General features: G+C 44.2%; 1 protein-coding gene across 6 annotated transcripts in view; it reads right to left on the bottom strand.

The window, feature by feature from the left end:
- Window positions 1-392: 392 nt before the first annotated feature.
- Window positions 393-14,440, bottom strand: part of Kiaa0753 (KIAA0753 ortholog) — a 55,956-nt gene continuing 41,908 nt past the window's right edge. For 4 of the 6 annotated variants that reach the window (XM_021177912.3, XM_029483765.2, XM_029483766.2 and 1 more), the window contains exons 15-19: window positions 13,193-13,378; window positions 12,063-12,144; window positions 5,802-5,922; window positions 5,208-5,432; window positions 530-1,936 (exon numbers count right to left, since the gene is read on the bottom strand). In XM_021177912.3, coding sequence (XP_021033571.1) covers window positions 1,819-1,936; window positions 5,208-5,432; window positions 5,802-5,922; window positions 12,063-12,144; window positions 13,193-13,378 — 732 coding nt within the window. In that variant the 3' untranslated portion in view covers window positions 530-1,818. Of the gene's footprint in view, window positions 494-529; window positions 1,937-5,207; window positions 5,433-5,801; window positions 5,923-12,062; window positions 12,145-13,192; window positions 13,379-14,440 lie in introns of those variants that run through there. The other 2 variants (XR_002379189.3, XR_015045033.1) reach the window with 2 other exon arrangements.

Genomic DNA, 14,440 nt, shown 5'->3' with positions numbered 1-14,440 from the left:
GGGCTACGAAGCAGACCCCGGGCACGAGGCAGGGATGAGGCTCACCCACCTGAGCTAGTGGTCACCTGGTATAGGAGGCTGGGTCAGACCTGTAAGAACAGGCTAAGCAGGGCGTACTCAGCAAAGGCTCTGCTCCAGAGGCAGTGTCTAGGATACTAAGTGGGGACAGGGAGAGGAAGGAGCACATGACACAGTAATCTTCATGGGAGAGTGACTCCATGACCGTGGCCTATCTTATGACGTCAGGCTAGATGGCCCAGATTCTCCCTTCCTGCTCTCATCTATCGATGGGGGTGTGATGGTGTTTCTCAAACAGAGTGCACCCGCATTAAGTTATGCAGGGAACATTTTTAGCGCAATGCTCTAGTATGTGCTCAATAAATATTAGGTTTTATTAGCATTCATTTTTCTCTGAGGTGGCAAACAGTCTACTATGTTCATATCAAATACAAAAGTATTCCCAGTGGTTCCTGTAAATTCCATTTCACATTACCTGTGGGAAAAAGGAGATGTAAATTACTTCAAATAGACATGTTCACAATTTAAAATACTGAGTTTATTTTTTTTAAATCAGCACAGTAAAAACCGCAAATGACAAATGAGGACTACCAATGACAAGGGATTCTACCGGTTCAAGCGTACATGTTTAACTCTCCAGACTGAAGACCTATGAGTCCCTTGATGTCCTTTCTGAGGTTAAGTAGTATTAAACAGGAAAATATTAAACAACAATCAGTTTTTGTGACCAAAAAGCTTATATCATCACCTGAACTCTGGTACCTGAGAAACCACCCCAGGAGGCCATGTTGAGGCGTCTGTGGTAACAGACTCACATTCATCCTTGGGTGTCTCTCCCTTTGTTCCTTACACTTCCTTCACCAAGCGTCACACAAATAGCTGAGGCAAACTGATCCAGGGAAACTCTTTTCAGGGGACTGCCTATTTGTATGCACATTCCTTTTCTTTTTCTCAACCCCGAGTTCCTGAGAACCGTGGCACCGGGACCTAAGAGCCTTCAAAGGCCACGCGGCATCGTTGGTCCTCTGAAGAGCCCAGAAGTCCTCAAGTCACCCGCTTGATTCCCTCCTCCAGATGGGATGCTCCGTGGTGCAGACGCTTCTGCTTTCTGGGAGTGAGCTGGCATGGGGAAGGCCTGTCTTCAAATTCTTCTATATTCAGAGAAATGCATTTTATACTAGCATGTGTCCAAACAGCAATAAGTGACTCTGAGAAACTGAGAACGTGAAACACCCTAGAAAGTGAGAGCCACGGAGAAAGGTGTGCTTGGGCCTGTGTGCTCCGTCTGCCTGTGCGCTGGGCTCCCCACTTCCACTGCTGCTGAGCAGAGGCTTAGTGGCACCACCACTCTGCACTCCATGTAGCTTGCCGCCCAGGAAGGCCACACCACCAGTGACAATGTGATGAGCACACTTGCCAACAGGAGCCAGGTGCTGGGACCAGACAGTAACGGCACTTGGATTAGCACTGATCCCTCTACCCCCATGGGTTTAACAGAGGCTGGAATCCCTATGTGAAATATCTTTATCCATTACCTTTCAAAACATTTTGATCTCCAACTGAGTCAGAGGAAAATTATACATTCTGAAATGTTGTACCTTTCTAATTGTCTCACGCTCCTCAGGCGCCAGCAAATGTAACCCACCTTTTTATAACTTCTAGAAGCACTGCTAAGACAAGGAGAGGGTGAGCTCCCTGGCATCCTTCAGTGGGCAGCTGAGGACAGAGATTCCCCCACGGGCTGACAGCAGGTGGCGCTGACTATCCGGCAGTGATCTGAGGGCCCTGCCTGAACAGCTCTCATGCAGTGGCCTCTAGGAACTCTGAGGTGAACACAGCTTCTGCATAGTCTTCACACACATCCTGCAGTTCTGCAGCCACGGCCCCCAGTGCTTCATCTACCAGCTCATCTGAAAAGCTGGAAGACAAAGGACACAGCTGAAGGCGTGGGCAGCCAAACACAGAGCTGTTCAGTATTCATGAAAACCTAGTCAATCAGCTCAGAAACTGTGTGGAGATCAGAAGCCCGTAAGAGCCAAGATGTTTCTGGAAAAGAAAAAGAAAGGAGGGGGAGGGGGGAGACCTGGCTCTCCCAGATATTAAGATGGTAGCACCTAGATCCCCAAGCCCTGCAGGATCACCAAGACAGGCAGAATGGACCTCACCCTTGAGATGGCTGAAATCAGAGCTGACTGGAAATGAATAAGCTGGCCACAGTCCAGCCCAGCTCAGTGGAGGTGCATGCTTTCTCTGTAGGAAAGGGCAAGGTCCTCCATATCCCAAAAACCTTGACATAAACATATGCATGTATACACAATACACATCCTTTTTTATTTGAACTGTTAGAAACTATGTTGAAAACCTGGAATCCCTCAAGAACTTCAGTGTGTCCTAGAAAAGACACTGTGTAGACAAGTGTAGTAACATTACCATAAACCATTATCTAATCTTACATACAGACTTTATTCAAACCTTGACATCCATCCAAATAAGGCCCTTAAAACTTTTTAGAATCCAGGATCCAATCCAGGCTATTTAGTTGTCATGTCTCTTTAGATTTCTTTCCTTTAAAATATGTTCCTCAGTCTCTCTTTCAGACCAGAACATTTTTTGGAGAGTAAAGCTTTTTCCCTCATTGTCCTCATATCCTGGGTTGTTTAGTATTCTCTTATAGTCACTGTCAGCTGCATAGTTCTGGAACAGATGCAGAAGGGGGGATGCTGTGTCCCCTCAGTGCTTGTCCCTTCACTGGTGACTGCTGAGTTTGGCTACTCAGATATGGTTATGTCTGCCAGGCTCCTTCCCTTATAAATTACTATTTTCCATCTATAACTAATACATAAATCATATGGCGATATTTTCAGACTCACTTGGGGTTTGTAGAGCTTCTTCTGTCTTCATGGCCTTTGTTACTATGGAGATGACAGCTCTGTCACTCTGGACACTATTTCAGAGTCCTTCTCTTACTCTCCTCTCCCAAGGCAGAACCTCACATGATTGCCTAGTTGCCCAGTTTCACTGTTCATCTTTAATTTTGCCTTTACACACACACACACACACACACACACACACACACACACACACACGCTGTTCCACATTCCAAGCTTCCAGGTTTCCCTTCTATTGTGTCCAACTTGCTATTGTGCCTATCTAATACATTCCTCATTTCAGAAAATATGGTTCCCTGCCTCTCCCACCCCCGACCCCCATGGATGTATGTTTGGATTCTGGCGAGCTCCCAGGCCTCTGGCAGAATTCTATGTTGAGTCTCCTATTTCTACCCAGCAGGCAGCTCCTTGAGTCTGTAAAGTTTCACTATTTGGAGCTGCTGTGGATGTGCTGTCTGTGTTGCTTCTCTGTTGCCTGGCTATTTTCACTATAAAACAGACATTGTTTATGAACATTACAGAAGTAAACAAAGTCTCCTATGATTTCCTCCAGAGAAGATATGTTTGTTTACATATGGGGCCTGGGGAACAACAGTGCCTAGAGTCACCTCAGCAACTGAGAAGATGTGATATTCAGTGGGGTCCCTACGAAGACCCATTTATACCCAGATCACCTGACCTTCCAGAGAATGCAACCTTTCAAGGTTTCAACTGGAAGTGATACAAGGCTTGGGGATGTAGCTCAGCAGCAGAGGGTTGGCCCAGAGCATACAAGGTCCTAGGTTCAATACCAGCACCATAAGCAACAAAGTGAAGAAACTTCAGTAAGGCACTAGCCTCAGCTATTAACGGTTGGCTCCAGCCTCTGTCTTCTGGCCTCAGGAGGCTGTGGCAGTGCTCTCCTCCAGAGTGAACCATTCAGCACCACACCGTGGGCTGCGCTCTCTTCTCCAGGGTCCTGACCTACTTGTTCTTCATTACCTAGTTAGTATCTTGATACCTTCAAATGTATGCATTTTATTTTTAATCCAGCTTTTCTATTAACAGCTGCCCTCAGGGGAAAAGAGGTCTAAATCACCACGCGTGTCATTTCTGGAGGCAGAAGTGACCATCTCGTCCTGTGTTGCCTTCACTCTCTATATATCCCCCACCACTGCTTCTCCACCCAACTGTGAGGGAAACACAAGGGCACGGCTCATTCACTCACACAGCAGGTGGCAGGCCAGGGGTTTCCTTTCTTCACCCTGCCTCAAAGCAGCATGGCTCCTAAAGCCCCCTGTCTTCCCCTTTCTGTCTGGACTGGCTACTACCTACGCTCACTGGCAATGTCCCGGGAAGTGTTTTTTGCCATTTTGCTGAATATCCCACGTTGGAATCTAGGTTCCCTGAAGTCCTAAGTTTTCATTTTTAGTGCACATCTTGCCTGGCAAGCACATGGCCTCCAATAACTTAAGAAGAAAGAGTGTAGGATAGTGAAAGCTCAGAAATATGTAAAACAAGAGGCATATTTAAAACTTAAGAAAAAATATAAGCATCTCCTACTTTGCTCACTGATGAAAAGCGCCTTGCACTTTGTACTAAAGTGGAACTCAGAGCAGGGGCCCGGGGTGCAGGGAATGAGTAAGAGCAGTACAGTCAGAGCTTGCCAGTGGGTCTCAGTCTTGAGGATTCCTACGGCTGTTTCCTGCCCAGCAAACCGTATGCTCTCTAATAGAGTACAATCCTCACCATCAGCAACAAATTAGCCCCAACTTAAATATCTGTATTCATTCACTGAAGCCCTAACTCCCAATGTGACGGCCTGAGCCTAGAAGGAAATGAAGTTCAAATGAGGTCACAAGGGTGGACTCTTCATCATGGGAATGGTGCCTCAAGAGGAAGAGAGAGAGGACCTCTGTCACTAGAGGACAGAGCAAGAAGATAGCTGTCAGCCAGCCAGGAAGGGGACACTCACCAGACACTCCCATCTTAGATAACTCCCAGCCTCTAGACTGTGAAAAATACAGTCTTGTTGTTTTTAGTCCCTGAGTCTACAGTGTTTTAGGGCATCCTAAGCTCAGCCTGACAATTGGCCCAAGAGAAGGAGACTGAAGGGCACTCCACTCCTCCAGTGGCAAAGACCATGATGTTTTCATAGCTTCCTGCATCTAAAGAGCAGTTCACAGAGGAGGCAGCCCACAAGCCACTGGAGCCTCAGACCCTAAAGCAAAGACTAAGGCCTTGGCTGATCCTTTCTCCAGCTCCTCTTCAAGTAAGATTTAGTCCTTTGCCTGTAAACAGACACACAGAAATTTTACTGACCTTTCAGCTATTAGCCATGGGTTGAAGGAGCCTCTAGCCTCATGAGCTATGATCCGTAGGAATTGCTCAAACCGGCTACAGTAAGCACCAATGCTGTGCCGCATCCTGGGTGGGACTGAGAGGGGAGTTTGCCCTTTTCTCTGATGCAGGTCTTCTCTGGAGAGGGGCAGGGGGGCCTCCCTTTTCTCTGATCCTTCTTCTGTTGCCACACTTTCATCCAGTGAGCTGAGAACACAGAAGTATGAAGGGATTCAAACGTAAGCAAATGGTTTGTCTAAACAAAACTCAGCTCCTACCATCACTGCCCACTGCTCTTGCACCATAATAATCTTCCAAACTGCAAGGATTCTCGTGCCATAGATGAAATAAAACTCATACAAAGTGTCAGCCAACTTGTATATACCAGCTAAATGATGCCAGGTGCTGGAGGCTTCCTTACAATGCATGTGTTTGATGCCCGCCATGGAACCACTGTTTTATTGATTTACAAGACCTTGCTCAAAACTTCAGTCATGCAGAAACTAAAGGAATGCAGAATTTAACTACACCCAATGCCACCAACCAGCAAAATCACGCAGTGTCCCTGCCACTCACTTGGCATTGCAGGGCCTTTCTAACAAGATGTTCACAGCAGGGCACTTTTGAGTTGCTGTCTTGGTGATCTTGATTGGGTGGGAAGCCAAAGGTCCTTCACTTACAGGTGGGGTGTTCTGGTCTAGAAATAGAAAGGACAGGCATAAAATGACTGTCAAGAAAAACTGTGTCCTTCTTAGAGTATGGTAGTAGTTAGTGAGCTGTGAGGAAGTCACAGGCATTTTGCTTACACATTAAGACACAAAAAGTGGGGCAGAGGGGCTTCAGAGAAACAAAACCCCCGCAGAGTCAGTCTTCAGAAAAGAGAACTGCTCCCAGCTCTATGTGAGACTCCTTGCCTGGTCCACGAAAGGCCCTAGGAGACACCCATTTTACTGGTACCCAGCGGCCAGTACAGAAGTCTGAAGCCATGAAGTTTGTTTTTTAACCTTTAAATGCTTTGATTACTTTAGAAAGTGAAAGCCATTCAGACCTGAACACCTAATTAGGTGATCTAACTTGTCTCTGGACATTGTGCAAAAAATCTGCATAAGAATCAAAACTCCAATATATTAACTACAACGTGCAGGCAGGCCTGAGAGCTGTGGTGAGTTTGGGGTGATTCCTAGTTTTGAATGTGTTTCAAGTGGAAGGAAAAGAACCTGCTACCCAGGTAAAGCTGATCTAGAAGCACAGCGCCTGGGGCAGGTCCATGCTTGGGATCACACTTTCAGGAAATCACTGCCAAGGGCAGCCTTTGGAATAGTGTTACCAATCCTGAGTACAGTCACTTTTCAGTTATTCACAGAGGTGAGAGAAATGGATTAAACACCACATAACCCTAAGGCCAGTGTAGGTTTGGTTCTGTGATGTACCTGAGGCAACAAGCATGGCACCCAGATTCCTGCTTTGGTCTTGTGATGCTGGAATCACAAGCATCCAATACGCACTTTAGTGTTCTAAAAAGCTCCTTTGTCTCCTTTGTATGCATGTGTGTGTGTGTGTGTATATATATATATATATATATATATATATATATAAAATATGTGTTGGGTATGTGCACAGGGGTGCAGTTTCTGTAAACACTAGAACAGGGTGCTGGATGCCCCGAAACTGCACTTACAAGCAGTTGAGAGCTGCCTGATGTGAGTGCTGGGAATCAAACTCCAGTCCTTCGCAAGAGTAGTATGGTCTCTTAGCTGCTAAGCAATCTCCCCAGACTCTAAAGACCTCCTCTTAAATGTTAATGTAGCCTCTACATAGAGACCTATATAGCAACTAATAATTAAAAGTTGTCCTCCTGAAAGGAAAAGACACTTAAGCCCCCTCCTAAAATTGTCATTCACAGTATGCAACCTTTGTGGCCAAACCATCAGTAAAACACATCCCTTTCCTCTGTCTCCAATTCAAAAAGAAATGCTAAAATATCCACTGTCTGACTATACAATCATTAGAAGGGTTCTTGCACAGTAAGCAGGTTGCCAGCAAGACTGACTGACAAATTCTCTAGGTCTCAGTGAACCTGGGGCTTAGCTGGGAAAGTTAAGGTAGCTTGACAAACAGCTGTAGCCTGCTAGAACAAGCTGTAGGTGTTCATAGGCAGGAACCAGGCAAAAGGAGAGAGCTCTATAATAAAAACTCAGTATCTAATTGCTCAGGACACAGTAGTTGTTTAGATTTTGGAATCTGTGTATAAGCTTCACTGAACATCTCAGATGAACACTGGATCTCAGCACTTCTGTTTATGGCTGCTTAGCCCATATAAGAAAAGTACTGCATGGGTAGGATCACACAAGCCAGGCCCAGAATAGCAATTCAATTACTAGCCCATGAGGCAGAGGCCAGGGTCTGTCACCATGAGTAACAACTAAATGCATGAAAACTGCAGAAAACACACAAAGAGTACATGAGAGTTTGTAAAAGTGTCTTTTATTTGCCTGATGTAATTGTCATCTCAGGGGCTTACTGCTTTAATTGGAAGCTTCTGGCTTCCTTACAATCTAATTCAGGCCTAGAATGTTTCCAGCCTCTGAAACGTATTGCTGAATAGCTAGTTCTTTCTGAGCTCTGCCTGGCTGGTTCAACTCAGCTGTTCCAGCTCAAACTTCTCTCCACACTGACTGATCCAATCTGGCTTCTCTCTCTTAGCCTCTCCTGAATAGCTCTGCTTGGCCTCAAACTGGCAATCTGTTCTAATCTTCTGGCTCCTCCTCATTCTCTGGCTCTTTCTGTCTTCACCTATGTCTAGCTTGTTCTCTCATCAACCTGTCTCTCTGTAACTGTCCTGGCCTCCTCCTCTCTGCACTGCCTCTCAACTAGCTTCCCTGTCCTCTCTTCTCTGGCTAGAGTTGGGCATATCCTATTCTGTCAAATCTTTCTCTGATTCATCACTTTGTCTGCCACTCAATTAGACATCATTTTCAAACATGGGTACTTCCTTCTACAAACCAACTTTATCTTCATTGTTTGCGATTAAAGTCCTAAGGTCTGTCTGTATTCCAGCCAGAGGAATTAAAGATATGTGTTAAGGGTTGAGCTATAATACAACTAGAAATAGGTTTTTTTTTCCAGTAAATAACACAATCATGGTATGATTGAATATCCTACAACATGTGTTCTGTTAGATGGCCCATCTTTCAAAATTTAACATGGAGAATCCTTTTTCTAAAACAAAGACCCAAATTTGTATCTTGAAATAATTCCATATGATATAAGCAGGCATCAATCACCTAACCTAAGGCTTCCTTAACATCCAAGTAAGTGTAATAGGCACTGGATTTAAGTTCCATTGAGGGCAATGCTCACTCACATCTACTCCTTCATGAGGAAGATGAACATGAGGCAAACAGATTTCTGATGCTTCCCAGCACAGTGTGGCAGCAGCATAGCAATTGCAGCCAGTGTAAATGTTCAAGTTTTGAAAAGGAGAAGAGAAAAGCAAGTCTCTTTCACCAAATGGAAGGAGAACAAGTGAATATCCAGCAGCCTCTTCCTCAAACCACAAACGGTAATCTAAGACAGACCCTACCTAAGGCTAAACAGTAAAACAAACAAACCATAGAGCTCCTGGAAGAAAACAGCATCCTCTCACCTCAGTGGCAGGCAAAGCTTCCCTGGGCCACAAAAAATAAATCATATGCAAAGATTATTGAGGTTTTATCAGAATTAAAACTTTACTGTCACTGAGTGGTGGTTGCCCGCAAATTGTGTGTGTGTGGGGATTGCGGGGGGAGTAGTGGTGGAGGAAGTAAAGGTTGTTTTGGGGGAGAGGTGTGTGAAAATAAATGTTCTGGAACTGAGAAAGTAGTAATGAACACTGGTCAGACAACCTCGTGAAAATAGCAGTTACCTTAAAAAAAAAAAGTCAATGCCGTGAAGACAGCTCAAAGGTACAGCATGTGCTGAGCATATGCAAGGCTCTGGGCTTGAGCCTGCAAAACACAAAAACAGAAACAGAACAAACCAACCCAAAACGTATTTGACAAGAATTTATGCCTAAAACACACAGATCATCTGCATAATCAAAAAATAAAAGGGCAACCCAATTAAAAAGCAGAAAAAACAATTCTGGATATATCATTAAGAGTTATATATCATTAATGACTAATCACTTGAAAATATTCAAAGCACTACTCATCAAGAAAGAGAAATTGAAGCCGGGCGTGGTGGCGCACGCCTTTAATCCCAGCACTCGGGAGGCAGAGGCAGGCGGATTTCTGAGTTCGAGGCCAGCCTGGTCTACAAAGTGAGTTCCAGGACAGCCAGGGCTATACAGAGAAACCCTGTCTCGAAAAACCAAAGAAAGAGAAATTGAAGGCCTGAAGAGATGGCTCAGTGGTTAAGAACATAAATCACTCTTGCAAAAAACACAAGTTCAGTTCCCAGCCAGCACATGTGAACTGGACCATTCATTTCCCAACCATTTGAAGATTGAGCACTAGGGGGAAATCAATACCTTTGTGTGTCCCCACCTCCCATCCCAAAAGGCACATACACAGACCTAGAAATAACAATAAAGCTAAAAAATATTAGAAGAAAATGAAACTGAAATACCATGAGGAACCAATCCACCACCCTCCTCCTTGCCAGATTCATTACAAGAACACAATAGGCAAGACTTACACTGCCAAAGGCAAGCAAGCACAACTCAGTGGAGAAGGAAGCTGATCTGGATCAGCCTCTAGGCAACAGGCAGGCAGGCAGGTTTCTGTGAAGCCTGGTACACCTAGCACATGACCTAGCAAGTCTACTTCTTAGATACTTAACCAAGAGATATAAAAACTGATGGGCCACACAAAGACTACAAATTAATATGTTTACAGCCGATTTGACACAGGTCTGTGTGTAAGCAAAGCTAGCCTGGAATTCATATGTTACCCTGGATAGAACTCTCAATCCTCCTGCCTCAGCTTCAGATCACCAGGCTGGCTTTTAGATTCATAATTAAGTTTTAAAAAAATTTTAGATTTATTTTTATTCTATGTAAGTGACTGACTTGCATGTATATATGTACATGGTATGCCTGTTGCCACAGTGAACAAAAGAGGGATGTAGATCACCAGGAACTGAAGTTACAGCCTACTGTCCCTCATGTGGGTGTTGGGAACTCCAAGGTATTCTGCAAGAGCAACAGATGCTCTTAACCACTGAACTATCTCCCCAGCAGCTTAGATTTATTATTTTTTAATTTATTTATTTTATGTATATGAGTACACTGTTGCTTTCTTCAGACACACCAGAAGAGGGCCTCACATCCCATTACAGATGGTTTTAAGCCACCATGTGGTTGCTGGGAATTGAACTCAGGACCTCTGGAAGAGCAGTCAGTGCTCTTAACTGCTGAACCATCTCTCCAGCCCCAGATATATTCTTAATAGTCCCAAACCAGGAAAAAAACAAATACAGATTCACTGGCAAACATGCAAATTAGATGTGGTACAAACATTCCAAGGATTATTACTCAGGGAGAAAGAGGGAGGGGAAGAGAGAGAGCTAGAAAAAGGGCTAACTAGTAGGGTAAATGGATCCTGAGATGTTTACAGTCAATAGCTGGGTTACTTCCACTACAAAAAGGCCCTTAAGATCTTGAGATGGGTGGGGAGTAATCAGTGTAGTGACTGTAGTATCTTTACAACAGGCAAACAAAACAAAAGAAGGCCTGACCACAGAAGAAAGGTAGCTGACCATGGAAAGAGACACTGAATAACAAGGCCATGTTTGAAGAATGGAGGTAGCCTGAGGAGCTGGAAGACTGGAAGGAACAAGTCCTCAGCAGCAGCCTCAGAAGGAAACCCACCAGTAACTCAACTTCTTTTTGAGATTCATTTTCAGCCTTATGACCTCTCAGACTATAAGAGAATAATCTGTGTTCTAATTCAGTCATTTTTGGGTGAGGAATGCCCTAAGGTGTACAGCAGCAACATGAAATAAGCAACAACAGGCTATCAAATGCTATGCTGACTGAAAGAGCTAGTCACGAAAACATCCGCCCAGCAATAGACCTCACTTACTCAAACCTCTACATTACTCCACATGGTTGAAAAGCAATGCTGCCTAAAGTTAGGGCACTGACTGGGAAGAACACAGCAGATATTTTGGCAGCAACGCTGTGTGCTGCATCTAGACAGGAGTTTGGGTACGAAACAAACCCATTGTCAAAACTCCTCAAATGACAGCTAAGATCTGTGCATTATATATAGTTTTTTTCCTAGTTAATAAATTTGTGTGTATGTATGTGAGTGTGTGTGTGAGACAGAAAGAGAGAGGGAGATGGAGAGGGAAATCGCGCGAGAGATATTAAGTGTAAGAATGCAGGCACTGACATGCTATGGAGCATGCATGGAAGTCAGAAAACCCTTAGGTGTCAGTGAGGACCTTCTACTTTGTTTAAGACAGGGTCTTTCTTGCTGCACATGCCAGACTAGCTGGCTCAGGGGCTTCTGTCAGTTCTGCTTCAGCCTCTCACTAAGCCATCTCACCACCCCTTATATATACATTTTACATCAGATAAATAAAACAAAACCACAAATAAATATGAAACTCAAGTTGATGCTGCATATTTGGAGTAAAATACATGGTTATCTGGCAATCTACTTTGAATTGCTTAGCTAAGACATCTAAAATACAAACTGAGATGAACTGAGGACAGAGGGGCAAAGTGCAATGTGGGGCCTCAGGACTACAAGGTGGGAGTTTGTCACTGGACAGTTTTCTCAATCTTTCATTATGCTGGAGAATTTTCAGAGTAAAATATTGAAGGTGGGGTTAGGGAGAAGCACCTACCATTTCTTTCTTCGTGCATCCATAAGTGAGGGTCAGCGTATACAATTTTATTATATCTTTGGCGAACTGTCTCCTGGTATTTCTTTAAAAAAGAAAGTTTAATTTATGAGAAAAAGTAAGTTTCATTATAAACCAGAAGAAGTAAGTGTGGAAACAGCTCAGCAGACAGACACTGATGAGAGCAGGCATCTGCTGGGACAGCTCCTGAGGGAAGCCCAGAAGTGTGAGCATGGCTGAAACCTCAGGCAGCAAGCATGTCCCCTAGAGCTGCTGTGCTGACAGGCACATCCTGTCCCCGTCCATCTACGGGCCTCCTGTACTTTACTCTGCATGAGTCTGCCTTCCAACAGACAGAGTCATCTATTTCCACTGTGTAGGGCAGCTCAGATCCAGCCAGTTACCCCAAGAGAGGGAAAGTGGTTAGAAGAATAGGACAAACAGCATAGCTTTACATTTTCAAAAACAACCAAAAATTATCTTCTCTATCATTTCCTATTTAGCAATGAGAAACAAGTGAGTTAATCACAGTACAACTAAAGCAAAACTGCTGAGTGTGGGCTCAGACCTGGACCAGCCATCCGAGCTCTCAGTAGTTTTTATGACCTTGACCACACCATTTGACCACTGGTTTTGATTCCTGCTCTTGAACAATCTAGTAGGATGGTTCATGTCTGAGGTCTCTAAGTTTATAAGGAAAAGGAGTCACTCTGAAAGTAGTGTCTGGATCTAAAGAACTCGAGGGCACCTGTGATTTGACAGGATCACTGCAGCAAGGTAGAAGAGGTGAGACTGGAGTCTATAAGGGATTGATGCAGAAGTCAGTGATCCAAACTGTGGGACCACACCTGGGCCTCTATGATCTTGGAATTATGAGTCACTGTCAACAGTGTGATAACAGGATGGGTTATATATATGGTGATAACACTTACTGGCCTCTATATCTTCTTCTGTTCTCAAATACCCTACATATTAAGGTAAGCAACTGAGCCAAGCAAGGTCTTACACTCAGCTGGCAACAGTTTCAATTTAAAAGTAGGATGCTGAGGCTTTGCCATATTGAGTATCAGCAGTGTGATCAGGAGCAGAGGTGGACACCCACTGGCAAAACAGAGCAGCACCCCAGACCTTACTTCCATTTCTTCCATCCGGAGCATCATGGTCTCTAGATCTGGGCTGGCCTTGCTGTCCCCCAATCTGGCTGAAGTTTCTGACCCCAAGATTTTATCCTGAGTCATAGACCAGAGCTCATGAGCAGTATCTTCCAAACAGTCACCCAGCTGAGAAATATTCCTGGATTCAAAACGGACATCTGAAGCCTACAAAATGAAAGAAGAAATGGTGGAAAAGTGATATAAGAGGACTGAAAAATTAAGGATTGTTGTTGATCATTATACCCCAAAGCACAGTGATGCAACTACAGAGATTCTATAGAGAACAAACTTCTCAGTCAGCAGGTACAATTCTTATCAGTTATTGAAATGACTGCACTAACCAAGCAGCGCCGTTTCATTTGTGTTGCTGGCTGGCAGGGCATGTGTGTCTTTTGCCATGTTTAGGGGAATGTTCCTTAAAGCATCATGGCACTACCAAGTACAAGGTTCTTCTCTTTGCTCTTGGTATAATCTATGAGAGCCTTACCATTCTCTCCTGACTTTGTGTTCTTTATATCCACAAAGTGCTTTCTTTACAGTTTGCAAAGCATTTCTCCCTGCTTGCTTACTTCTCTCTTTCTCCCCCACCCCTCTCTACATAGCCCTGGCTGTCTTGGAACTCACTCTGTAGACCAAGATAGCCACAAACTCACAGAGATCCACCTGCTTCTGTCTCCCGAGTACTGGGATTAAAAGGTGTCTGTTACTACACCTGGCTATTTATCTTGATCCTAATATAGGTCTGTAATCTGATCTGTTTAGGTGTTTTTGTTTTTGTTTTTTGTTATTTATTTATTTGCAAAGACTGTCTTCTGGGTAAAGAATGAAACATTTCTGAGATTAAGGCCTGGTTCTGCTCTACAACTTTGAACAAGTTTCCTGGGCTTGCTGTTGTCGTCGTCTTTGTGTCCTCCTCCTGCTGTACTTCCTTCTTCTCTTCCTTCTCCTCTTCCTTCTTTTTATCTCCTTCTCACTCCTCCTCTCCCCCTCCCTCCCTCTCCCCTCCTTCTTCTTCTACACAATAAGTGGGACTCCAACACTAAACACCAGCACAAAAGAATTATAACAATGGAGCTACAGCTAAAATCCTGTTTAATAGATTTGATATATTCTTGACCTACAGTCTTCTTGTTCCCAAGGCCACTGGGCTATTAAAACTTCACTCCTGGGCTGGGGAAATGGCTCAGTGGTTAAGAGCCTCTGCTGTTCCTTCAGAGGTCCTGAGTT

Source organism: Mus caroli, unplaced genomic scaffold (genome assembly GCF_978045245.1).
Source record: "Mus caroli unplaced genomic scaffold, Mus_caroli_1 scaffold_13, whole genome shotgun sequence".
NCBI classification, from domain to species: Eukaryota; Metazoa; Chordata; class Mammalia; order Rodentia; family Muridae; genus Mus; species Mus caroli.
Note: the sequence above shows the minus strand (reverse complement) of the source record. Positions and strands in the feature narration are given on the sequence as shown.